Genomic DNA, 27,124 nt, shown 5'->3' on the forward strand with positions numbered 1-27,124 from the left:
GGAGGAACTCAAGGAAAGGTGGCAGGAAATAGTGTTGGGTAAACTGATGGGACTGAAAGCTGATAAATTCCCAGGGCCTGATGCTCTGCATCCCTGGGTACTTAAGGAAGTGGCTCTAGAAATCGTGGACGCATTGTTCAACAACAGAGCTTTATTTGTCATTCGGTACCAAGGTACCGAACGAAATTACATAGCAGTCATACACAAAAAAGAACACAAGACACATGACCCCAACACAAACGTCCACCACAGTGACTCCAAACACCCCCTCACTGTGATGGAGGCAACAAAACTTCCACTCTCTTCCCCACGCCCACGGACAGACAGCTCGTCCCCGACCGACCCGCACAGTCCCCGCAAGGGGATGGAAGTCCCCGAGGCCGAGTCGCACCGGGCGCTGAGACGTCTCGCGGCCGAACCGGGCGATGGAAGGCCCCGCGACAGAGCCGTGCGTAGCTAAGTCCCGCGGCCGAGCCGCACCGGGCACCGCTAAGTCCGGTGGCCGAGCCGCACCAGCGATGTTAGGCCCCGCGGCCGAGCCGCGCCGGGCGATGTTAAGTCCAGCGGCCGAGCCGCACCGGGCGATGTTAGGCCCTGCGGCCGAGCCGCGCCGGGCGATGTTAAGTCCAGCGGCCGAGCCGCACCGGGCGATGGAAGGCCCCGTGGCCAAGCCGTACCGGGCGATGTTAAGTCCAGCAGCCGAGCCGCACCAGCGATGAAAAGTCCCGCGGCCGAGCTGCACCGGGCGATGTAAAGTCCCGCGGCCGAGCCGCACCGGGCGATGTTAGGCCCCGCGGCCGAGCCGCACCGGGCACTGTTAAGTCCAGCGGCCGAGCCGCACCGGGCGATGTTAGGCCCGGCGGCCGAGCCGCACCGGGCACTGTTAAGTCCAGCGGCCGAGCCGCACCGGACGATGTTAAGTCCAGCGGCCGGGCCGCACCGGACGATGTTAAGTCCAGTGGCCGAGCCGCACCGGGCGATGGAAGGCCCCGCGGCCGAGCCGCACCCCTAGTTGGTGATCATTTTCCAATGTTCTATAGATTCAGGATCAGTCCCCGTGGATTGGAGGGTAGCTAATGTTATCCCACTTGTTAAGAAAGGAAGGAGAGCGAAAATGGGAAATTATGGACCAGTTAGCTTCACATCAGTGGTGGGGAGGATGCAGAACATTTGGATAGCAGTAACAGGATAGTTCTGAGTCAGCATGGATTTACGAAGGGGAAATCATGCTTGACTAATCTTCTGGAATTTTTTGAGGATGTAACTAGGAAAATGAACAAGGGGGAGCCAGTGTACCTGGATGTAGTGTACCTGGACTTTCAGAAAGCCTTTGATAAGGTTCCACTTAGGAGATTAGTGGGCAAAATTAGACCACATGGTATTGGGGGTAGGGTATTGACATGGATAGAAAATTGGTTGACAGGCAGGAAACAAAGAGTAGGGATTAACGGGTCCCTTTCAGAATGGCAGGTAGAGACTAGTGGGGTACCGCAAGGCTCGGTACTGGGACCGCAGCTATTTACAATATGACTTGGATGAAGGGATTAAAAGTAACATTAGCAATTTGCAGATGACACAAAGCTGGGTGGCAGTGTGAACTGTGAGGAGGATGCTTTGATGCAGGGTGACTTGGACAGGTTGTGTGAGTGGGCATATGCATGGCAGATGCAGTTTAATGTGGATAAATGTGAGGTTATCCACTTTGGTGGTAAGAACAGGTAGGCAGATTATTATCTGAATGGTGTCAAGTTAGGAAATGGGGAAGTACAAAGAGATCTGGGTGTCCTTGTTCATCAGTCACTGAAAGTAAGCATGCAGGTACAGCAGGCAGTGATGAAAGCTAATGGCATGTTGGCCATCATGACAAGAGAAGTTGAGTATAGGAGCAAAGAGGTCCTTCTTCAGTTGTACAGGGCCCTAGTGAGACAGCACCTGGAGTACTGTGTGCAGTTTTGGTCTCCAAATTTGAGGAAGGACATTCTTGCCATTGAGGGCGTACAGCGTAGGTTCACTAGGTTAATTCCCGGAATGGCAGGACTGTCGTATGTTGAAAGACTGGAGCGACTGGGCTCGTATACACTGAAATTTAGAAGGATGAGAGGGGATCTTATTGTAGCATATAAGATTATTAGGGGATTGGACACGCTCGAGGCAGGAAACATGTTCCCAATGTTGGGGGAGTCCAGAACCAGGGGCCACAGTTTAAGAGTAAGGGGTAGGCCATTTAGAATGGAGATGAGGAAAAATGTTTTCACTCAGAGAGTTGTAAATCTGTGGAATTTTCTGCTTCAGAAGGCAGTGGAGTACAATTCTCTGGATGCTTTCAAGAGAGAGTTAGATGGAGCTCTTAATGATAACGCAGTCAGGGGGTATGGGGAGAGGGCAGGAATGGGATACTGATTGTGAATGATCAGCCATGATCACATTGGGCCGAAGGGCCTACTGCGGCACCTATTGTCTATTGTAATTTATGTTTAGACTAGCTACTGTTGCATATTATATTATTTTGTCTAGATATATCTTGCCGTATTTTGGACACTGGGGGCGGTCATTAGATGCACAGGGTGGTGTATAGAAATGGGCAGATACAGGGAGGGAGAGTATATATTTCTTACCAGACCTGGGAACAGACCATCGACTGGAAAGACCTGAGACCTGGGACCAGACCAGGGACAGAGCAGCCAGCAACGACTTGTATGCGAAATAAGTGTAGCCTGGTATGTTCATCTCCTCGTTTGTACAACTACTTCAATAAACAACTAATTAAACTGGAAAAAACAACTGGAAGATCTGTTCTGTTGGGTCTGCGTAAGATCACTCTGACTCCCTATGTAGTAATGGCAATTGGAAAAGAAGTCACTGGAAAAGTCGGAAAGTTGCCATTACAGTGTGTTTGTACCGTCTCGCTCGGTGCTTCCTGTATTGGGAGGTGAAGGCACACTGACTTCTAATTCCAAGCAGAATACCCGCTTTTATCCTTGAGTCAGTCTGTAATTCAACTTGCCAGTGACATCTCATGGTCCCTTCCGGACCACCTAATTCCCATCTTGAGTTCTTTGTTTATATTCCTCTGGATGGGGAGAGAAGGGAGGGCGAGGTAGATGGGATGGGGGTTTGGGTGGAAGGGAAGGCTTGAGGTATAGGGAGAGGTTGAGCAGACTAAGACTATTCCTTGGAGCACAGGAGGATGAGGAGTGATCTTATCGAGGTGTAGAAAATCATGAGAGGAACAGATTTTGTAAACGTACACTTGCCCAGTGTACGGGAATCGAGAAGCGGAGGAGATAAAGGTGAGGGGATAAAGGTGAGGGGATAAAGATTTAACAGGAACCTGAAGGATAACGTTTTCACTCAAAAGGTGGTGGATGAATGGAACGAGCTGCCGGGAGAGTTAGATGTGGCAGCTTTTATTGCAATGCTTAAGCAACATTTTTGACAGGAACCATAATCAGAATCAGAATAACTTTTATTGTCATCCAAAAAAACAAGTCTTTTGGACAAAATGCCGTTACCCACAGTCCAACAATAAGGGCAATAAAATAAGCAATTACACACACAATCACAAAACAAAAAAAAAGAAACATCCATCACAGTGAGTCTCCTCCAGTCACCTCCTCACTGTGATGGAAGGACAGAATGTCTTTTCTCTTCCCCTGCCATTTTCTCCTGCGGTCAGTCTGTTGACGTTCTAGGCCGTGCCGGACGGTGAAAGGTCCGCAGTGGGCCGACCCAAGCCCCGCGATCCGGGGTGGGCGAAGATGCTGCTGCTGCCGGAGCTCCCGATGTCGGCCCCTGCCGGAGCTCCCGATGTCGGCCCCCACCCAGGGGGCTGCGAGCTTCCGACATCCACATGGCCCGCGGCCGAAGCATCCGAAGGCAAGACGCAGCCGCTCCCGCAGCCTCCGAAGGCAGCCAGCTCCGCCGATGGTAAGTCCGGTCTGCGGGCTCTGCGAACCAGAGCCCAGGTGGTCCCAGGTGGAGGCCGCCAACTCCAGGTGTTTGGCCATTGGTGGGCCACAGCGTGAACGGAGACACGGCCCAGAAAATAATAGGTCGTGTCTCCTCTGGGAAGAGACAATTTTACAAATTTACAGTCCCCCCCCCCCCCCCACACAAATAGCACACAACCATTAAAAAAAACACTACATATCTAAACACTACAATTAAGACAAAAACAACAAAAAACACACAAAGACAAATGGACCGACCGCAGGTAAGCCGCAGCTGCTAGGGCAGCGCCGCCATTTTGCACAAGATAGGTTTAGAGGGATATGGGCCAAACGCTGGCAGGTGGGACTAGTGTAGATGGCACATGTTGGTCGGTGTGAGCAAGTTGGGCTGATGGGCCTGTTTCTGACCTGTATGATTCTATGACTCTGCGACTATTTGAACAACAGTAGCAGCAATCAGCAGCATTAGCAGCAATCAGCGGCAGAGGCAGCAATCAGCGGCAGGGGCAGCAATCAGCGGCAGTGGCAGCAATCAGCGGCAGTGGCAGCAATCAGCAGCAGTAGCAGCAATCAGCAGCAGCAGCAATCAGTGTGCGTGTGTGTGAGAGAGAGCAGAGACCGTAGTATTGTGTGGGGATAGTAAGGAGGAAGACCTGTGTGATCTCCCGGACAAGTTTCGATCGCCTAGCTTGGGGTCGGAGAGGAATTTCCCAGATTTTTTTTCTCCCAAATTGGCCTGGGTTTTTCGCCTCTCCCAGGAGATCATTCAGCTCTTTTGGGTGGGCGGTTGGAGCGGTTGGAGTAGCGTCCGGGCGGTAGTTTTTGGAAACCGAGCACGGGGCTTTGTTCTTACAGAGGCCCAGGAGCGGTTGGAGCAGACCACTCTGCAACGTTCCCAGTTAAGGGGGAGTATGAGTGCTAGGGCAGTTTATTGTTCTGGGTGTCGGATGTGGGGAATCTGGGAGTCTGATAGTCTTCCAGACATCCACATCTGCGCCAGGTGCGACGAGATGGGGCTCCTAAGGGACCATATTAGGAACCTGGAGCGGCAGATTGATGACCTCCGTCTGGTCAGGGAGAGTGAGGAGGTTATAAAGAGGAGTTATAGAGAGGTGGTCACTCCAAGACCACGGGAGGTAGACAAGTGGGTCACGGATAGGGGGGGCAAGGAGCAGAGGCAGGGACTAGAGAGTACCCCAGTGGATGTACCCCTTGGCAATAAATACTCCTGTTTAGGTACTGTTGGGGAGTACAGCCTACCTGGGAGCAGCGATGGCGCCCGGGCCTCTGGCACGGAGTCCGGCCCTGTTGCTCAGAAGGGTAGGGAAAGGAAGAAGAGAGCGATAGTGATAGGGGACTCTATAGTGACGGGGTCAGATAGGCGATTCTGTGGACGCAGTCGGGAGACCCGGATGGTAGTTTGCCTCCCTGGTGCCAGCCAGATGTATCTGAACGTGTCCAAGATATCCTGAAAGGGGAGGGAGAGGAGCCAGAGGTCGTGGTACATATAGGTACCAACAATATAGGTAGGATAAGGGAGGAGGTCCTGAAAGGGGAATTTAGGGGGCTAGGAAGAGAGTTAAAAAAAAGGACTTCCAAAGTGATAATCTCATGCTTACTGCCTGTGCCACGCGATAGTGAGAATAGGAATGGAGTGAGGTGGAGGATAAATACGTGGCTGAGGGACTGGTGCAGGGAGCAGGGATTCAAGTTTCTGGATCATTGGGACCTCTTCTGGGGGAGGTATGACCTGTACAAAAAGGACGGGTTGCATCTGAACCTGAGGGGAACCAATATCCTGGCGGGGAGATTTGCTAAGATAATTGTGGAGACTTTAAACTAGTACGGTTGGGGGGAGGGACTCAAACACAGATAGCTAATAGTCAGTGTGTGAGGCAGGAGGCAGTAAGGGGAAACACTCAGACCCAATATGTAGGAGGGAAAGAAGTGAAAAGAAATAAACTGAGAATAAGAAATGATGGGTCCCTTAAATGTGTATATTTTAATGCTAGAAGCATTGTAAGAAAGGTGGATGAGCTTAGAGCCTGGATTGACATCTGGAAGTATGATGTTGTGGCGATCAGTGAAACATGGTTGCAGGAGGGTTGCAATTGGCAATTAAATATTCCAGGATTTCATTGTTTTAGATGTGATAGAATCGGAGGGGCAAGAGGTGGGGGTGTTGCATTGCTTGTCAGGGAGGATATCACAGCAGTGCTTTGGCAGGACAGACTAGAAGGCTCGATTAGGGAGGCTGTTTGGGTGGAACTCAGAAATGAGAAAGGCTTAGCAACACTTATAGGGGTGTATTATAGACCGCCAAATAGGGAACGAGAATTGGAAGAGCAAATATGTAAGGAGATAGCAGATATTAGTAGTAAGCACAGAGTAGTGATTGTGGGTGATTTCAATTTTCCGTACATAGACTGGGAATTACATTCTGTTAAAGGGCTGGATGGTTTGGAGTTTGTAAAATGTGTGCAGGATAGTTTTTTGCAGCAATACGTAGAGGTACCGACCAGAGAAGGGGCAGTGTTGGACCTCCTGTTAGGAAATGAGACGGGTCAGGTGACGGAGGTATGTGTTGAGGAGCACTTTGGGTCTAGTGATCACAATGCCATTAGTTTCAATATAATTATGGAGAAGGTCAAATCTGGACCAAGGGTTGAGATTTTGGATTGGAGAAAGGCTAATTTTGAGGAGATGAGAAAGGAATGAAAAGGAGTGAAATGGGACATTTTGTTTTATGAAAAGGATATAATAGAGAAATGGAGGATATTTAAAGGTGAAATTTTGAGAGTACTGTCTTTATGTCCCTGTTCGGTGGAAAAGAAAGAATAATAATTTGAAAGAGCCGTGGTTTTCCAGGGAAATTGGACACTTGGTTCGGAAAAAGAGGGAGATATACAATAAATATAAGCGGCAAGGAGTAAATGAGGTTCTTGAGGAATATAAAGAATGTAAAAGGAATCTTAAGAAGGAAATTAGAAAAGCAAAAAAGAGATATGAGGTTGCTTTGGCAAGTAATGTAAAAGTAAACCCTAAGGGGTTCTACAGATATGTCAATAGCAAAAGGATAGCGAGGGATAAAATTGGTCCATTAGAGAGTCAGAGTGGACAGCTATGTGCTGAGCCGGAAGAAATGGCGGAGATATTAAACAATTTCTTTTCTTCGGTATTCACCGAGGAGAAGGATATTGAATTATGTGAGGTAAGCGAAACAAGTAGAATAGTGATGGAAATTTGAGGATCAAAGAAGAGGAGGTACGGACACTTTTGAAAAATATAAAAGTGGATAAGTCTCTAGGTCCTGATAGGTTATTCCCTAGGACATTGAGGGAAGTTAGTGCAGAAATAGCAGGGGCTATGACGGAAATATTTCAAACATCATTAGAAACGGGGATGGTGCCGGAAGATTGGCGCATTGCGCATGTTGTGCCTTTGTTTAAAAAGGTTCTAAAAGTAAACATAGCAATTATAGACCTGTTAGTTTGACGTCTGTGGTGGGAAAATTAAGGGAAAAGATACTTAGGGACAATATATATAAGCACGTGGATAAACAAGGCCTGATTAGAAACAGTCAACATGGATTTGTGCCTGGAAGGTCATGTTTGACTAATCTTCTTGAATTTTTTGAAGAGGTTACCAGGGAAATTGAAAAGGGCAAGGCTGTGGATGTTGTCTATATGGACTTCAGTAAGGCATTTGACAAGGTTCCACATGGAAGGTTGATTAAGAAGGTTAAATCGTTGGGTATTAATAGTGAGGTTGCAAGATGGATTCAACAATGGCTGAATGGGAGATACCAGAGGGTAAAGGTTGACAACTGTATGTCAGGTTGTAGGCCAGTGTCTAGTGGAGTACCCCAAGGATCTGTGTTGGGTCCACTGTTGTTTGTCATTTACATTAATGATCTAGATGATGGTGTGACAAATTGGATTAGTAAGTATGCAGATGATACTAAGATAGGTGGTGTAGTTAATAATGAAGTAGATTTTCAAAATCTACAGAGAGACTTGGGCCTTTTGGAAGGGTGGGCTGAAAGAAGGCAGATGGAGTTTAATGCTGATAAGTGTGAGGTGCTGCATTTTGGTAGGACAAATCAAAATAGGACGTACAGGGTAAATGGTAGGGAATTGAGGAATGCAGTGGAACAGAGGGATCTGGGAATAACTGTGCATTGTTCCCTGAAGGTGGAATCTCATGTGGATAGGGTGGTGAAGAAGGCGTTTGGTATGCTTGCCTTTATAAATCAGAGCATCGAATATAGAAGTTGGGATGTAATGTTGAGATTGTACAGGGCATTGGTGAGGCCGAATCTGGAGTATGGTGTGCAGTTCTGGTCGCCAAATTATAGGAAGGATGTCGACAAAATGGACAGGGTACAGAGGAGATTTACTAGAATGTTGCCTGGGTTTCAGCACTTAAGCTACAGAGAGAGGTTGAACAGGTTGGGTCTTTATTCTTTGGAGCGTAGAAGGTTGAGGGGGGACTTGAATCGGTAGTAAAGAAAGGAAACTCAATGCTGGTATTTTTTTCAAGAGAGCCAGTATACAAAAACAGGGATGTAATGCTGAGGCTCTATCAGGCGCTGTTAAGGTCGCGTTTGGAATATGGTGAGCAATTTTGTTCACTATATCTGAGGAAGGATGTGCTGGCTCCGGAGAGGGTCCAGAGGAGGTTTACAAGAATGATCCCAGGAATAAGTATATTAACCTATGATGAGCATTTGTCGGACTGGGCCTGTACTCGCTGGAGTTTAGAAAAATGAGGGGGGACCTCATTGAAAAATTGATTCTTGATTAGTCCTGAGGCTGGAGGATGGGGTTAGGAGGGAGAGACAGGTCAGCCATGATTGAATGGCAGAGAAGACTTGATAGGCTGAATTGCCTAATTCTACTCCTATCACTTCTGACCTTGTGAACTTCCCCACACTTGCCAGCATGCCCCAGCTCCACTAATGCCACCTGCCTGCGTTTGGCCCAGATCCCTCCAAACCTGTCTTATCCGTGTACATGTCTGTTTTTTAAAAGTTGTGATATTTCCTGCCTCAACCACCTTTTCTGGCAGATTGTTCCACATACCAAACACACTATCTGTGAAAAAGGTACCCCTCAGATTCCTACTAAATCTTATCCCCTTCACTTTAACCCTCTGTCTTCTGGCCCTTGATTCATCTATTCTGGGTAAGAGACTGTGCATCTACCTGAACTATTACTCACATGATTTTATGCACCTCTATAAGATCATCCTGTGATCCAAGGAATAGTCCCAGCCTACTCAACCTTGCCCTATAGCTCCGGCCCTCAGACTCCTGGCAACATTCTCGTATATCTTCTCTGCTCCCTTTCCAGCTTGACAACATCTTTCCTATAACATCTTTCCAGAACCAGGGGCCACAGTTTAAGAATAAGGGGTAGGCCATTTAGAACAGAGATGAGGAAAAACTTTTTTAGTCAGAGAGTTGTGCATCTGTGGAATTCTCTGCCTCAGAGGGCAGTGGAGGACAATTCTCTGAATACATTCAAGAGATAGCTAGATAGAGCTCTTAAGGATAGCGGAGTCAGGGGGTATGGGGAGAAAGCAGGAATGGGGAATGATCAGCCATGATCACATTGAATGGCGGTGCTGGCTCGAAGGGCCGAATGGCCTACTCCTGCACCTATTGTCTATTGTCTAACATGGTGCCCAGAACTGAAAACAATGCTCCAAATGAAGCCTCACCAACATCTTGTATAAATGCAATATAATCTCCCAACATAAATACTCAATAATCTGGCTGATGAAAGCCAATGTGCCAAATGCCCTTTCAACCACCTGTGACTCAAATTTTAAAGAACTATTTACCTGCAATTCCTGATCCCTCTGCTCTATAACACTCGCCAGAGCCCTACAACTCACTTAGGTCCTGCCCATGTTAGTCTTCCTGAATGTAACATCTCATTTCTCTGTATTAAATTCTCTCCATCAACCATTCCTCAGCCCACCTAGCCAAAAGTTCAAGATCGTGCTGCGCATTTTCAGAACCATCTTCACTATCCCAAGTGTGTGAAGGAGAGATATCGAAGGTTCTTCCTTCTTGCTGTCGTTAGACTGCACAATCAGCACTGCTCCCAGCAGACCAGTAAATAAAGATAATTACCACTATTTTAATTTTTTTAATGAATGCTTATTTATTTTTGCTATCCACTTTGCTGCTGTAACCCTGCAAATTTCCCCGTTGTGGGACGAATAAAGTACTTATCTGCAATACCACCCACCTTTCATTTCATCTGCAAACTTGCTTATCTTGCCATATATGTTCTCATCCAAATCACTGATATAGATGACAAACCAAACCTGCACCAAACCCCGAGGCACACCACTCGTCACAGGCCTCCAGTCGTAGAGGCAATCGTCCAACATCATCCTCCGCATCCTTCCATGAAGCCAATATTCTATCCATTCAGCAATCTCTCCTTGGATCCCCTGCAATCTATCCTTCCAGAGCACCCTACAACGTGGAACCTTGTGGAATGCTTTGCTGAGGTCCATATATACAACATCTACCTCTGCCCTCATCAACCTTTTTGGTCACATCTTCAAAAATCAGATTTGTGAGACATGACCTCCCACCTACAAAACCATGCTGACCATCCCTCATCAGCCCATCCATCTGAATGTTTATACTATCCCTCAGAATACTCTCTAGTAAGTTTCCATCTACAGATGTTTAGCTCACTAGCCTATTGTTCCCAGCATTTTCCCTGCAGCCTTTCTTGAATAGAGGCTCAACATTTAGCACCCTCCAATCTTCCGGCACCTCTCCTGTATTTAATGGCAATTCGGAGATTTCAACCAGGGTTCCCATAATTACTTCTCTAATTTCCCATGATGCTCTTGGGTATATCTGATCAGGCCCAGGAGATTTGTCTACCTTCATACTTAATATTACCTTCAGCACCTTTTCCGCCATAATATTGACTGCTCTCAAGAAACTTGATTGCCCCAAGTTCCTCCGTCCTCCTGTCTTTCTCCTCGGTAAAAACAGAGTAGAAGTACACATTGGGGACCTTGCCTGTGGCTCCACACAGTTGACCACTTTGATTCCCGAGTGATACCACTCTCTCTAGTTACCCTTTTTCCCCACATGTATTTATAAAATCTCTCGGGATTGTCCTTCATGCCCCTTGTTGCCCTTCTGATTTTCTTATTTAGTTTGATCCTTAATTCCTGAAACTCTACCAGGGATATACTTGATCCCAGCTTCGTGTCTCTTGTGGCCTTCTTATTCTTGACCAATGCCTCAATTTCCAAACATCATCCAAGCTTCCTTACTTTTACTTGCATTGTCCTTCACTCTAACAGGGATGTGCACATCCTGAGCTATGTAAGCACACTTTTAAAAACATCACACTAGGCTGAGACCCTTCTTCAGACTGATGTCAGGGGGCGGGGCAAAGGAAGGATATAGGTGGAGACAGGAAGATAGAGGGAGAACTGGGAAGGGGGAGGGGAAGAAAGGCACAGAGGAGCCACCTCCAGTGCCATAGTGAGGCCACTGGAAATTGGAGGAACAGCACCTCATATTTCGCTTGGGCAGCTTGCAGCCCAGTGGTATGAACATCGACTTCTCCAACTTTAGATAGTTCCTCTGTCACTCTCTTCCCCTCCCCTTCCCAGTTCTCCCTCTATCTTCCTGTCTCCACCTATATCCTTCCTTTGTCCCGCCCCCCTGACATCAGTCTGAAGAAGGGTCTCGACCCGAAACGTCACCCATTCCTTCTCTCCCGAGATGCTTCCTGACCTGCTGAGTTACTCCAGCATTTTGTGAATAAATACCTTCGATTTGTACCAGCATCTGCAGTTATTTTCTCACACTAGGCTGATGTTCCTTTCCCTCCAGACAACTTGAGTGAGACCTTCTCTCATACCCTCAAATTTGGCCTTTGCCCCAATTTAGCTTTTTTACTTGTGAGCCCTTTCAGTCCATAACTATCGTAAATCTGATCGAATAGTGGTCACTGGTCCCAAAAGGCTCCTCCATGAACACTTCATTTTCTTGCCGGTCCCAATTTCCCAAGACTGTGCAGTAATTAGTCGAAATGTCTGGGCGAGGGAAAACAGGTGGTAAAGCTCGGACCAAGCCCAAATCTCGCTCGTCCCGGGCCGGGCTGCAGTTCCCGGTGGGCCGTGTTCACAGGCTTCTGATAAAGGGTCACTATGCTGAGCGGGTGGGTGCTGGAGCCCCGGTATACATGGCTGCTGTGCTCGAGTATCTGACGGCTGAAATCCTGGAACTGGCTGGTAACGCGGCCCGGGACAACAAGAAGTCCCGCATCATTCCCAGACATCTACAGCTGGCCGTCCGCAACGACGAGGAGCTCAACAAGCTGCTGGGAAGGGTGACCATCGCTCAGGGCAGGGTGCTGCCCAATATCCAGGCCGTGTTGTTGCCCAAACAAACCAGCGCGGCCACCAAGACCAAGTAATTTGGCGAAACATTAATGTAACGATCCAAAGGCTCTTTCCAGAGCCACCCACAGTGTCTGTCTAAGAGCCGAGTACCGCTTCACAACAACCGTTCTGAGTATCGACCACAGACGAATCTCCGCCTGCCCGTCTTGGTCTAAATCCCGCAGTAACGACTATATCCGCGCACCAAGAGCTCCTTCTCAAACCCGAATCCTTTTCTCTTATTTTCTCATCAGACTTGTTTAACCAGAACCCCCCCTCCCCCGCCCTCTTAGTGGCTTCGTGCACCAATGAACAGGCGGCAACAAGAGAAGCGCCGAAACCAACGGTCAATCCCCAATTTAAGCTGAAGTTTGAAAAGTCCGCCAACATTTTTTATTCAATAAAAATCTCCAAAATGAAATATATTATAATCTCAGATCTCGGATTCATCATTTCGCCCGTCACTTGTTCCCGGTCCATTTACACTAGAAACGGAGTGTGAAATAATTCTCCGACATGAGAGATTCTGCGAATTTAATCTCGCATTTACATTAACAAATGCGTTTCACTGAACATAACAGCGGTCGCGTTTCTGTGTAAACAGTGGTATCACAAAATGCTGGAGTAACTGAGGTCAGGCAGCATCCTGGAGAAGGAATGGTGAAGTTTCGGGTCGAGACCCAGCTTCAGACTGTGGAAACAGTATTAAGTAATGGTAGGTCATTGATCACTGCGGACGGACGCGAGACTACGGCGTCAAAAGTGACTCTGTGAATCTGTCCTGATCTCAGTAAAAGCGGGATTTTGGAAACTTAAACACAGAAAATAGGTGCTGGAGGAAGCCATTCGACCCAACACCGCCAGTCAACATGATCATCCAAAAATAGTACCCTGATCTGGCTTTTCCCTCACCCCCAAGAGCTAAATCTAACTCTCTTGAAAACATCCATTTTTTTTAATTGGCCTCCACTGTTTTCTGTGGCAGAGAATTTCAGATCCACGACTCTGGGCGACAGTTTTTCCTCATCTCCGTCCTAAATGAGCTAACCCCTTATTCTTAAAACTATTTGGCCGTAGGTCGATCAACATAAACATAATTTTCAATAGTGTAGCGGACTAAACAAAAGCCCCCATACAATTTTGCACCAATTCGATGCCGAAATAGTACAACTCTTTCAATGAGATTGTGGGTGGCTCTTAAAAGAGCCGTTGGGTTTTCGGTTTGTCAGCACGGAGGATCTTTACTTGGAACTGGTGTACTTGGTCACCGCCTTTGTCCCTTCCGACACGGCGTGCTTGGCCAGCTCCCCGGGCAGCAGCAGGCGCACAGCTGTCTGGATCTCCCGGGAGCTGATAGTCGCCCGCTTGTTGTAATGAGCCAGGCGGGAAGCCTCGCCCGCGATGCGCTCGAAAATATCGTTGACGAACGAGTTCATGATGCTCATGGCCTTGGAGGAGATGCCGGTGTCGGGGTGAACCTGCTTCATCACTTTGTAGATGTAGATGGAGTAACTTTCCTTCCTCGACTTCCTGCGTTTCTTGCCCGCCTTGCCTGCAGGTTTGGACACGGCTTTCTTGGCGCCCTTCTTGGCCGCTTTCGGTGGGTCAGGCATTTTTTTCTCTCGGCTACAGACACACGAATGTATAGCACAAGCTCTGAGCGCGGTTTAAATAGGCTGCCCCACCGCCCTATGCTAATGAGGGAATGGGGAAGGCGAGCACTGTCATTGGTCAGTTTGATTCAACTGTTTGATTGGACCACTGAAACGACCAATCACAGCGCCTCGCTGCCACCAATCACAGAGCGCGCCCACAGCCCCGTGTCTGGTGACACTGACAGGGCGGGGGAGGCGGAGTTGGGCGGAGCCGCTGCTGAGAATCATCGCTTCTCTCCTTGGACACGCAGGGGCCAGGCTGGGGAAGGACGGCAGATGGGCTTTTCCCACAGGCCAGTTCCTCGACAAACTGCCGGATTCACAGTCACGGTCTCAGTTCCACAAAAGGACAGCCGTCACCACACATACAATTCTCATGGAGGTCGTATGTTCAAGGTGAAGGGGAGAAGATTTAATAGGAATCTGAGGGGTAACGTTTTCACACAAAGGGTGGTGGATGGATGGAACAAGCTGTCAGATGAGGTAGATGAGGCTGGGACTATCCCAACGTTTAAGAAATAATTAGACAGGTACATGGATAGGACAGGTTTGGAGGGATATCTACCATGTGAGTGGAAGGATGGGGGGATGGGGGACCTCATTGAAACTTACAGAATAGTGAAAGGTCTGGATAGAGTGAACGTGGACTTGGACAAGATATCATAGCCTCAGAATAAAAGGACGTACTTTAAGAAAGGTTCACCAGCACCTCCTCCAACCTCATCTATGGTATCCCCTGCTCTAGATGTCAACTTCTTTACATCGGCGAAACCATACGCAGGCTCGGCGATCGTTTCGCTCAACACCTTCACTCAGTCCGCCTTAACCAACCTTATCTCCCGGTGGCCGAGCACTTCAACTCCCCATCCCACTCCCAGTCTGACCTTTCTGTCATGGGCCTCCTCCAGTGCCATAGTGAGACCTACCGGAAATTGGAGGAACAGCACCTCATATTTCGCTTGGGCAGCTTGCATCCCAGCGGTATGAACATTGACTTCTCCAACTTTAGTTAGTTCCTCTGTTGGTCTCTTCCCCTCCCCCTTCCCAGTTCTCCCTCTAACTTCCTGTCTCCACCTATATCCTTCCTTTGTCCCGCCCCCCTGACATCCGTCTGAAGAAGGGTCTCGACCCGAAACGTCACCCATTCCTTCTCTCCCGAGATGCTTCCTGACCTGCTGAGTTACTCCAGCATTTTGTGAATTTGTACCAGCATCTGCAGTTATTTTCTTACACTACTTTAAGAAAGGGAATGAGAAGGAATTTATTTTGTCAGAGGAGAGTGAATCTGGAATGCATGCCTCCACTTGTGGAGGTCAAGTCAATGGATATTTTTAAGGTGGAGATTGACAGATTCTAGATTTGTTTGGGTGTCAGGGGTTTTGGGGTAAAGGAAGGAGAATGGGGCTGAGAAGGAAGGAGAATGGGACTGAGAAGCCAGCGCTGCCCTCGCAGCTGCGGCTTGCCTGCAGTCCGTTTGTCTTTTGTGTTTTTTGTTGTTTTTGTCTGAATTGTAGTTTAAATATGATGTAATGTTTGCGGTTGTGTGTTATGTAGGGGGGGGGTGGGGGTGGATGGGAACTGTAACATTGTCTCTCCCGAGCTGAGACCCGACCTTTGTTTCTGTGTCATGTCTCCGTTCCCGCTGCGGCCTACCACCGGCCATGCACCCGGAGCTGGCGGCCTCCGGCTGGGACCACCCGTGCTCTGGTTCACAGAGCCCGCGGCCCGGACTCACCACCTGCGGCGCTGGCTGCCTTCGAATGCTGCGGGAGCGGCTGCGACTCGTCTCTGGAGGCACCGGACGTCTCTGGAGGCGTGGGCCGCCTGGACGTCGGAAGCCCGCAGGCCCCTGGGTGGGGGCCGACATCGGGACTCCGGCAGCGGGTGCGGCAGCGACTTCGCCTGCCCCGAATCAGGGGGCTTGGGTCGGTCCGCCGCGGACCGTCTCTGCCCGGCGCGGCCTGGGATAGGCCGCGGGATTTTCTTCGCCTGGCGGGGACTTCAATGTCGGGAGCCCCGACCGCCCCGACGTGGCAACTCCAACAGCCTGATAACTCCAACATGATAAGTTTTACTCTGCAAATGGAAAGGCAGAAGGGAAAATCGGAAGTGTCGGTATTACAGTATAGCAAAGGGGATTACAGAGGCATGAGGCGGGAGCTGGCCAAAATTGATTGGAAGGAGGCCCTAGCAGGGAAGACGGTAGAACAGCAATGGCAGGTATTCCTGGGAATAATGCAGAGGTTGCAGGATCAATTTATTCCAAAGAGGTGGAAAGACTCTAAGGGGAGTAAGAGACACCTGTGGCTGACAAGGGAAGTCAGGGACAGCATAAAAATTAAGGAGAGGAAGTATAACATAGCAAAGAAGAGTGGGAAGACAGAGGATTGGGACTCTTTTAAAGAGCAACAAAAGTTAACTAAAAAGGCAATACGAGGAGAAAAGATGAGGTACGAGGGTAAACTAGCCAATAATATAAAGGAGGATAGCAAAAGTTTTTTTAGGTACGTGAAGAGGAAAAAAATAGTCAAGGCAAATGTGGGTCCCTTGAAGACAGAAGCAGGGGAATTTATTATGGGGAACAAAGAAATGGCAGACGAGTTAAACCGTTACTTTGGATCTGTCTTCACTGAGGAAGATACACACAATCTCCCAAATGTTCTAGGGGCTGGAGAACCTAGGGTGATGGAGGAACTGAAGGAAATCCACGTTAGGCAGGAAATGGTTTTGGGTAGACTGATGGGACTGAAGGCTGATAAATCCCCAGGGCCTGATGGTCTGCATCCCAGAGTACTTAAGGAGGTGGCTCTAGAAATAGTGGAAGCATTGGAGATCATTTTTCAATGTTCTATAGATTCAGGATCAGTTCCTGTGGATTGGAGAATAGCAAATGTTATCCCACTTTTTAAGAAAGGAGGGAGAGAGAAAACGGGTAATTATAGACCAGTTAGTCTGACATCAGTGGTGGGGAAAATGCTGGAGTCAATTATAAAAGACGAAATTGCTGAGCATTTGGATAGCAGTAACGGGATCGTTCCGAGTCAGCATGGATTTACGAAGGGGAAATCATGCTTGACAAATCTACTGGAATTTTTTGAGGATGTAACTAGGAAAATTGACAAGGGAGAGTCAGTGGATGTGGTGTACCTCGACTTTCAGAAAGCCTTCGACAAGGTCCCACATAGGAGATTAGTGGGCAAAATTAGGGCACATGGTATTGGGGGTAGGGTACTGACATGGATAGAAAATTGGTTAACAGACAGAAAGCAAAGAGTGGGGATAAATGGGTCCCTTTCGGAATGGCAGGCAGTGACCAGTGGGGTACCGCAAGGTTCGGTGCTGGGACCCCAGCTATTTACGATATACATTAATGACTTAGACGAAGGGATTAAAAGTACCATTAGCAAATTTGCAGATGATACTAAGTTGGGGGGTAGTGTGAATTGTGAGGAAGATGCAATAAGGCTGCAGGGTGACCTGGACAGGTTGTGTGAGTGGGCGGATACATGGCAGATGCAGTTTAATGTAGATAAGTGTGAGGTTATTCACTTTGGAAGTAAGAATAGAAAGGCAGATTATTATCTGAATGGTGTCAAGTTAGGAGGAGGGGGAGTTCAACGAGATCTGGGTGTCCTAGTGCATCAGTCAATGAAAGGAAGCATGCAGGTTCAGCAGGCAGTGAAGAAAGCCAATGGAATGTTGGCCTTCGTAACAAGAGGAGTTGAGTATAGGAGCAAAGAGGTCCTTCTACAGTTGTACCGGGCCCTGGTGAGACCGCACCTGGAGTACTGTGTGCAGTTTTGGTCTCCAAATTTGAGGAAGGATATTCTTGCTATGGAGGGCGTGCAGCGTAGGTTCACTAGATTAATTCCCGGAATGGCGGGACTGTCGTATGTTGAAAGGCTGGAGCGATTGGGCTTGTATAAACTGGAATTTAGAAGGATGAGGGGGGATCTTATTGAAACATATAAGATAATTAGGGGATTGGACACATTAGAGGCAGATAACATGTTCCCAATGTTGGGGGAGTCCAGAACAAGGGGCCACAGTTTGAGAATAAGGGGTAGGCCATTTAGAACGGAGATGAGGAAGAACTTTTTCAGTCAGAGGGTGGTGAAGGTGTGGAATTCTCTGCCTCAGAGGGCAGTGGAGGCCAGTTCGTTGGATGCTTTCAAGAGAGAGCTGGATAGAGCTCTTAAGGATAGCGGAGTGAGGGGGTATGGGGAGAAGGCAGGAACGGGGTACTGATTGATAGTGATCAGCCATGATCGCATTGAATGGCGGTGCTGGCTCGAAGGGCTGAATGGCCTACTCCTGCACCTATTGTCTATTGTCTATTGTCTATTGACCGCGGGAGAAGACGGCAGGGGAAGAGAAAAAGACATTGTGGCCTTCCATCACAGTGAGGAGGGACTGGAGGAGACTCACTGTGATGGATGTTTCTTTTGTTTGGTGTTAGTTTATGATTGTATGTGTTATTGTATTTTTATTGATTATTCTTATTGGTCTTATTGTTGAACTGCAGGTAATTTTTCATTTCACTACACATTTATGTGTATGTGACAAATAAACGAATATTGCTAAACGACTATTGAGAGGAAAAGACAGATCAGTCATGATTCAGTCATGCAGAGTGGACTTGATGGGCTGAATGGCCTTATTCTGTTCCAATGAACGCACATGTGTTCTGGATTTAATACGGGTTTCATCTGTCCCAGTCAGAGACTCAGGTACAAAGACCGAAGGTTGAACCTGGGGTCAGATAGAGAGATGGTGACGGAAGAGATCAGAGACTGCGTGATACAGAGTGAGGCCACTCATCCACAGGCCCAGCCCAGGTCATGGAACAAGGGAATGAAATGTCCCATCATGCACTAGACAGAGAGACAGCTAACAGGGACTGGTGTTGGGACCCTTGATGTTTATGATGTAAAGAATTGGACGGGAATGCAGGTGTAATTTGTACGTTTACGGATTATATAAGAATGTGCGGTTTTGTAGAGAGTGAGGAGGATTATCAGAGGCAACAACAGAATATAGATCAGATGGAAGGTCAGACAGAGGAATAGCAGATGGAATTTAATCCTAACACCTCTGATGTGATGCATTTTGGAAGGTGTAATAGGGTGAAACGTACCAAGTAAATGGTCAGGCCTCAGGGAGAGTCCATGAGATCATGGGGCACATATATCCTGAAAGTGGCAGTACATGTCACATGTTATAACAAGTGGCAATCATATTATATAATTTAATTTAACATTAGCAAACCCATTTGTGTAGGACTGTGCCTTCACTTATTAACTGTCTATATTAATCACCTGGAGGAGAGGGCAGAGTATAAGGTTGCACCTTGGCTGAGGGCAAAGTAGAGGGAACAAGGTATTCTTGTGTACTCATTACACAGGGCAGGAGCAGCAAGTGGTGTGAGAGGGAAATGGCGCATTGGCATTTACTGCAAGAGGGTTAAGGTTTAGAAATAAGTAAGTATTACTGTTGTGCAGGGATTTGTGGTCAGTTTGTGCAACAAGGATTCACTCGGCACAAACACTGGCACTGTATTCCAAGCACACTGAGCTGCCAGAGCACAACACTGGCCAGTGAGGCACAGACCAGTACAACACCCAGCTCTTCAATACAAAGGCAGAGATTGAACACAACACAATACTGATGGCCTGCAAGGGATGGGCAGCACAGTGGCGCCAGTGACACAAGATAGATCCCGCCCTCAGCTGCTGTCTGTTCTGTGTCAAGTTGGCATGTTCCCTCTGTGATGGCGTGGGTTTCCTCCGGGTGCCCCGGCCTCCTCCCTCGTCACAAAAACATGCTCGTTTGTTGGTTGTTATTGGCCTCTGTAAATTGTCCCTTAGATTGTGTGCAGCGAGTGGATGAGAAGGTGTTGCAATAGAAAAATATTGTGAAGATTGATGATAGCTGTGTGTGGTTGGACAGAGCGCCCGTTTCCATGTGGTATCTTTCAATTAAATCATTGTAATCGACCTAGAAACATCAACAGCACTGTGCTCTAAGGGCACAAACCTTTACAACGGCCAGTACTGTACTGGAAGGGCGCAAACCTTCACAACAGCCGACACTGCACTGCAAAGTCACAGACCATCACAACGCCTGGCAATGCACTGAAAGGGTCCAGACCTCTACAATAGATGGACTACACTGTTATGGTACAAACCATTATAACAGCTGGCACTGCATTGCAAAGCACACAGTACTTTACTGTAATGTAAGAACACAGACTCCAGCAAATCTGTGAGGCCACAGATTCCGAGCACTAACCTTTGTTGGACAGATAAAGACATGAACACCACCTGCATCACACTGTGAAGTCCAGTAAAGACCACACTCACCCAAAATGCACCAGCCACTCCCAACACTGGAAGGACAATCCCAGAGCATTTGTTAGCGTATAAAAGAGGGGAACCCGGGAGAGAGTGGGTATATTCAGCACTGATGCGGGGTCTGCGTCTGCAGCAGAGGATGGAGATGAGGTTGGAAATGAACAGCTGTATTCGAAGCAGGACTGGTGGAGTGAAGGGATGTGAGGATGTGTAAAGGGCCACTGATGGAGGAGAGCAGAGATGTCAGAGAGTCATAGAACTGGAGGAGGTGACAGAGAGAGTGAGGGGGGTGAGGTCTAAAGAGGAATTTGAACACAAAGATGAGAATGTTAAAACTGAGGTAGGAGGCCGGAGCAGTAAGGCACTAACACTCACTATTCACTGCCCTGCAGGCAGGAAGAGAAGATCCCAATGTCCACAGTGGAGGGTCAGTCAGGTTCACAAAACTCCACCAGTCAGGTCCAGATCCTCATGGGAATGGCAGACAGCAAGGACCAGCTCGTTAGATACAAATCAACATCATCTCCATCTCTCCAAATCAGTCTGCAAACAACAAGAGAAGCCGTTGAGATCACTTCTCATTCTTCTAAACCCCAACTGGTGCAGAGATTCCACATCCGTGGGTACTGATTGTGAATGATCAGCCATGATCACATTGAATGGTGGTAGTGGCTCAAAGGGCCAAATGGCCTACTCCTGCACTTATTGTCTATTGTTCAGTCCCTAACTTCAGGCTCCAATTTAAAGATGAAAATAAAAAAACCCTGCATCTGCAGTAACATCTGAGATAATGACAGATCCAGCTGGAATCCACTCTGTCTTTGGAGAGAGAAACAGAGATGAGACCTGGATCTGAAACTCCATCTCTCCCCGGAGATGCTGCCTGACCTTCTGTATTTATTCCTAATTCTCCTATTAAAGGTAACATTAGCAAATTTGCAGATGACACAAAGCTGGGTGGCAGTGTGAACTGTGAGGAAGATGCTATGAGATTGCAGGGTGACTTGGACAGGTTGTGTGAGTGGGCAAATGCGTGGCAGATGCAGTTTAATGTGGATAAATGTGGGGTTATCCACTTTGGTGGTAAGAATTGCAATGGAGATTATTATCTGAATGGTGTCAAATTAGGAAAAGGGGACATACAACGAGATCTGGGTGTCCTAGTGCATCAGTCACTGAAAGGAAGATTGCAGGTACAGCAGGCAGTGAAGAAAGCCAATGGAATGTTGGCGTTCATAACAAGAGGAGTTGGGTATAGGAGCAAAGAGGTCCTTCTGCAGTTGTACAGGGCCCTAGTTAGACCACACCTGGAGTACTGTGTGCAGTTTTGGTCTCCAAATTTGAGGAAGGATATTCTTGCTATTGAGGGCGTGCAGCGTAGGTTAATTCCCGGAATGGCCGGACTGGGCAATTATGATCAATGTAAAAGAGAAAGTCAGTTTAAATGGCAAAAAGAAGGCATTAAGTACCTAGGGGTTAAAGTAGATAATAAGTTAAATAATCTGTATAAACTAAATTATAAACCACTAATTAAAAAAATAGATGAGGACCTGAAGAAATGGATGAATCTTCCAATTACATTGCTAGGGAGAGTGAACTGTATTAAGATGAATATTTTTTCCGAGGATACAGTATTTATTTCAAACACTGCCTATACTTTTACAAAATAAATTTTTTCAAGAATTGAATAAAATAGTGAGAAATTTTCTTTGGAAAGGTAAAATGCCAAGAGTGTCTATGGAAAAATTAACATGGAAATTTGAATTAGGTGGATTGCAATTACCAAATTTTAAAAATTACTATCTGGCAGCACAAATGAGTTTTATTTCATCCTATTATCAAGAGGGTAGAAAAACATCATGGGTTAAAATTGAAATGGATAAAATAAAATAACTATGCCCAGAAGAATTTATCTATCAATGGGAAGCGAAGCTATTAGTTAAGGATAAAGAGTCACCTTTGCTAAAACAGTTAATTAATATTGTAGGAGCCATTTATGCTTAGTCCAGTTATTGTCATTGTGTTATGGCTATGTTTTAATATTTCTAGTTTATGTCTTTTTTTTGCCTGCTTGTGGGTGTGACTTAATGCGTAATTGGGAGTGTCTAGATGGGAGGAGGCTAGTGTGTGTCGACAGAGGTTGTGGGTCAGTTTAGACTCGGAGGATGGTGAGCATACAGTTCTTTACCACGCGCTCGTACCATACGCTTGTATCATCTATATTTGTAAGAACCATACGGTAATAACTGCAAGAATTTCTAGATATTGTTTGAAGAAGAAACAGTTGATAAAGTACGGGAACTGATTTATTACTCTATGATTTGTGCTACTTTAATAAAACCAATTAATGAAGAAAAGGAGTTTGGAAGATTCATTTTGTCATATCAGGGTGCGACGTGTGCAGTAATGGCTGTCGAAGTGGGATTTCGAGATGGTATAGAAACTGCCATTACATTAGAGTAAAGAACTTGCTCTGAAGGATTAGAGTACAGAACTTGCTCTGAATGGACTAAAGTAAAAGGAATTTAAGAAAGACTTGTTCCACAAGCAAAATCCAATTCTACAGTGGAATTGAAGAGGAAGCTGAATCTCTGCCAGAGATTGGAGCTGAAATCCTGGAACAAAGAACCTGCCGGTCGAAGGCAAATTGACACGGTCTACACCTGGATCATCGGAAGGTTGAAGACTTTATTGACCGGGTGCCGTGAGTAGACAACTGTTTAGTCGTAATTTGAAGTTAAGAAGTTTAAAAAAAAAAAAAAAACTTAAAAGCCTGTGGGAAATTTCTGCAGAAGTTCTATTTGATACAAGAAGCTTGTTTTGCTACGACAAGATAAGGAAGCCCAACTCGCTGAGCGTGACCTTGAAATTAATGATGTCATGAACTTCTGAAATGTAAAGTGCTCAGCCAGCAATTGTTTACCATAGGTGCTTGCCGAAGACTTTCAGCCTTGAAATTAATGAGGTGTTTTGCAAAAATGCTCATTCTGTTTTGAATTCTTCTGGTGTTGCTGGAACATAGTGATAAGCACCAATTATCATGGATCTTCCGTCAGGTAAGTACAAAGAATTGCCACCGGAGGGAAATGTGGAGCAAAAGGCAAGAAGATATGAAAAAAGAGACATTCAACTGTCGGAAAAGGGTCTGGCGGCCTGTCTGGAAAAATGCCAGAAGGAGAGAGACAAGCTGTGGAGGAAGGTCATCAAATCGATTGAATGTCAGAAGGAACTGATGGGATCAGATGGGAATGCGAACACTGTACGATCTAATATGGATCACCTGCTTAACCTTCGCCAAGAGGTTGGAGAAAAACAACACTCGATATTGTGTTTGCAATTACCAGAAGAACAACTCGAATGGCACACTCAGTGGTTCCAAGAGAAGGAAAAGATTTTTGATGGTTTCGTGACTGACGTGGAGAAATGGATGTCTGAAGCCATGGCTCGAACATCACACTCTACAGTGGAAGGTGCGCTGCAACAAGGTGTAGAGGTGGAAGAAGAGATTATACCTCAGGATAGTGTCTCAAACGTCTCAACGCGAAGATGTAGACATAAATCCAGTTCTGTAGCCAGTTCAGCTATAAGGGTCTCCGCTCAAATTGAAGCTGAAGCTGAGATGGCTGCTCTCTCGCTAGAAGCGGCCGCCTTAGAGAAAAAATATGAGATTGAGGTACAAGAAGAGCAGCTGAAGAGAGAGGCTGGGAGACAAGAAGAACAGCTGAAGAGACAAGAATAACAGATGAAGAGAGAGACCGAAAGACAAGCAGAACAGCTGAAGAGAGAGAAGGAATGGCTGGAAATAGCCACAAAGCTGGCAGCTGCAGAGGCAAGGAAGGACGTACTGGAAGGCCGAAGGTCTAAAGCCAGCTCGAGAGTTTCCCAGAAGAAGGGTTCCTTAATCCAAGAAGGAGCTACTAAGTTGGAACCAAAGGCTGAGGCCAACCCACAGCCAGGGCCAGCCTGGTCTCGTGACGCTGAACTGGCACTGAGTAAGTGGAGGGTCGACAAAACTTTAACAAAGCAACCGGGTGCTAGACCGAAGCAACCTACCTTTGGGATGCCTGTTACGGCTCGGGATGAGCCGACCCAATACTCGTCAGCTACCTTCACCCAGACAGAGACAGACAACTGACTATGGGGCTCATGACAGAGTTTACCAGGATCGCCCTGAACCAAGCCAGGGACCTCAAAATGAGTTCTACGAATTAGTAAGGAACCAAACGAGACTCAGCGAGCTCATGGTCCAACAAAATCTTTCTGCTACCTTACCCCCAATGGAAATTCCTGATTATGATGGTGATCCCTTACAATATGAGACTTTCATAGCGGCGTTCGAAGAAGGAGTGGAAATGAAAACCACGAGTTTCAGAGATCGTCTGCGATTTCTGGAGCAATACACGAGTGGATATGCGAAGAAGCTTGTTAGGAGTTGCCGATATTTGCCTGCGGATGCAGGCTATCGAAAGGCAAGAAGATTGCTTGGAGAGCATTTTGGTGACAAACAGAAGATTGCTGACGCATACATGAAAAAGGCCTTTGCTTGGACAGTTATTAAGGCGGAGGATGTGAAGGCGTTGCATGAGTTTGCAATGTTTCTCAGTAGTTGTTGTGATTCCATGAGAAATGGCACCACATGGAAGAGATGAACGTTGTTAGTAATATGAAGGCTATCGTCCTGAAACTGCCCTATAGGCTCAGAGAGAAATGGAGAGACAAAGCAGGCCTGATACAGGAGGTTGACGATAGAGAGGCCATGCTTCCTGACCTGGTGAATTTCATGGAAAGAGAAGTACGGTTAATGTCAAACCTACGCTATGGGAATATTCAAGATCCTAAATCAGCAACTGTTAAAGGCTCTACATTTACTAAAGGCAAGGGAAGACCAGGACCTAAAGAAACCAGTTTTGCTGCCACCGTAATACCTGTAGAAAAGAAGGGCGGAGTGAAAGAAGAGGTATCTACCGTTAAACCGCAAGGGTTTTGCCTTTCATGTAATGAAGTTGGCCATACTATAAGATGGTATCGGAAATTCAAGAAACGGGATTATAAAAAAAGGATTGACTTCTTGAAGGAGAAAGGAATCTGCTATGGATGTCTGAAGAAAGGGCACATGGTCAAGGACTGCAGGAATAAGATAATTTGTAACATATGTAAACAAGATCATCCTGAATTGTTTCACACCGAACCGAGGAATACGGACGCGATGCCGGAGCAAGTGGAAAAAACGGAGAAGCCGGCCACGAGTGACGTTGTTGCCCCCCCTCAGTTAACTGCACATATTGGGGCCGGGGTAGAAGCCTGTACTTTCACCATCCTGCCAGTACAGGTAAGAAGCAGTGAAGGGAATACAGTGTTGCAAACATATGCCTTTTTGGACAGTGGAAGTTCCGCTACCTTATGCACAGAAAGCTTGATGAGAAAACTGGATATTACAGGAGAAAAGGTTAAGCTTCTCTTGAACACCATAAATGGTCCGAAATACTACGATAGTTATTATATCACAAGCATGGAGATAGCTAGTCTGGAGGAAGACACCTTTATACAGATATCTGATGGGTTTACACAAGAGACTATACCCGTCTCTCATTCGAACATACCTAAGCAAGAGGACTTGGAAAAGTGGCCTTACTTGAAGGATGTAAAATTACCCAAAATAAACTCAAGTATTGACCTACTTATCGGAACGAATGCTTTTGAAGCATTGGAACCTAGAAGGGTTATTACCAGTCAGGAAGGTGGTCCGTTTGCTGTGAAAACCATACTCGGATGGGTTATCTGTGGCCCCCCGAGAAAGAATAATAAAGGCAGAAAAGGGAATAATTATACTGCTGCTGCTGTCAACCGGATATCTATCGTAAACCTAGAGGAGTTGTTGACTAAGCAATATAATCACGACTTCAATGAAAGAGCCGGCAAGGAATCAGAAGAAATGTCCAGAGAAGAAGTGAAATTTTTGGAAATTATGGGTCGCTCAGTAACGATGATAGAAGGTCACTATTGCCTGGATCTACCCTTTAAACAAGAAGGTCTTAGTCTGCCGAATAACCGATGCATTGCAGAACAACGTATTCACAATCTGAAACGCAAGTTTGGTAAGAATACTCAATTTCATGTTGAATATTCATCTTTCCTCTCGGAAATGATTAATAATGGTTATGCAGAAAGAGTGCCGGGAGACCAGCTGAATAGATGGAGAATTTTGGTATATCCCACATCATGGGGTGTATCATTCAAAGAAGGGAACATTAAGAGTGGTCTTCGACTGTGCTGCGGTTTTCAAGGGTAAAATACTTAACGGTCAGCTGTTACAAGGCCCAGACTTAACGAACTCACTCATCGGAGTTCTCATCAAATTCAGACAAGAGCCGGTAGCCTTGATGGCAGATATCAAAGCAATGTTTTATCAGGTCAAGGTCTCGGAAAAACATGTTGACTACTTGCGATTCCTATGGTGGCCAGATGGTGATGCACAACAAGATCTCGTTGAATATAGGATGAAGGTACATCTCTTCGGAGCAGTGCCATCGCCGAGTTGTGCAAACTTCGCATTGAGGAAAACCGCTGAGGATAATAAAGCTTACTTTTCAGAAGATGTGACAAACACATTAAAGAGCAATTTCTATGTGGACGATTGTTTAAAATCTATGACGACGGAAGAAGAAGGGATTCAAATTGTCAAACACTTGACTTCCCTTTGCAATAAGGGAGGGTTCAGGCTAACGAAATG

General features: G+C 46.7%; 2 protein-coding genes across 4 annotated transcripts in view; one reads left to right on the forward strand and one right to left on the reverse strand.

Moving 5' to 3' along the window:
• The first annotated feature begins 12,034 nt into the window (after window positions 1-12,034).
• Window positions 12,035-12,421, forward strand: LOC144609649 (histone H2AX-like). Its single transcript, XM_078428150.1, has one exon. It carries the CDS (start codon window positions 12,035-12,037, stop codon window positions 12,419-12,421), a length of 387 nt encoding a protein of 128 aa, XP_078284276.1.
• A 1,181-nt stretch (window positions 12,422-13,602) lies between these two features.
• LOC144609472 (histone H2B 1/2-like) overlaps window positions 13,603-27,124 on the reverse strand; it is a 38,745-nt gene continuing 25,223 nt past the window's right edge. For 2 of the 3 annotated variants that reach the window (XM_078427953.1, XM_078427952.1), the window contains 2 exons: window positions 20,770-20,937; window positions 13,603-14,012 (listed from right to left, as the gene is read on the reverse strand). In XM_078427953.1, the coding sequence (XP_078284079.1) occupies window positions 13,628-13,999 (372 nt within the window). In that variant the 5' untranslated portion in view covers window positions 14,000-14,012; window positions 20,770-20,937 and the 3' untranslated portion in view covers window positions 13,603-13,627. Of the gene's footprint in view, window positions 14,013-15,776; window positions 15,902-20,769; window positions 20,938-27,124 lie in introns of those variants that run through there. The other variant, XM_078427954.1, reaches the window with a different exon arrangement.

This window comes from Rhinoraja longicauda, chromosome 34, assembly GCF_053455715.1.
Source record: "Rhinoraja longicauda isolate Sanriku21f chromosome 34, sRhiLon1.1, whole genome shotgun sequence".
Classification (NCBI taxonomy): Eukaryota; Metazoa; Chordata; class Chondrichthyes; order Rajiformes; family Arhynchobatidae; genus Rhinoraja; species Rhinoraja longicauda.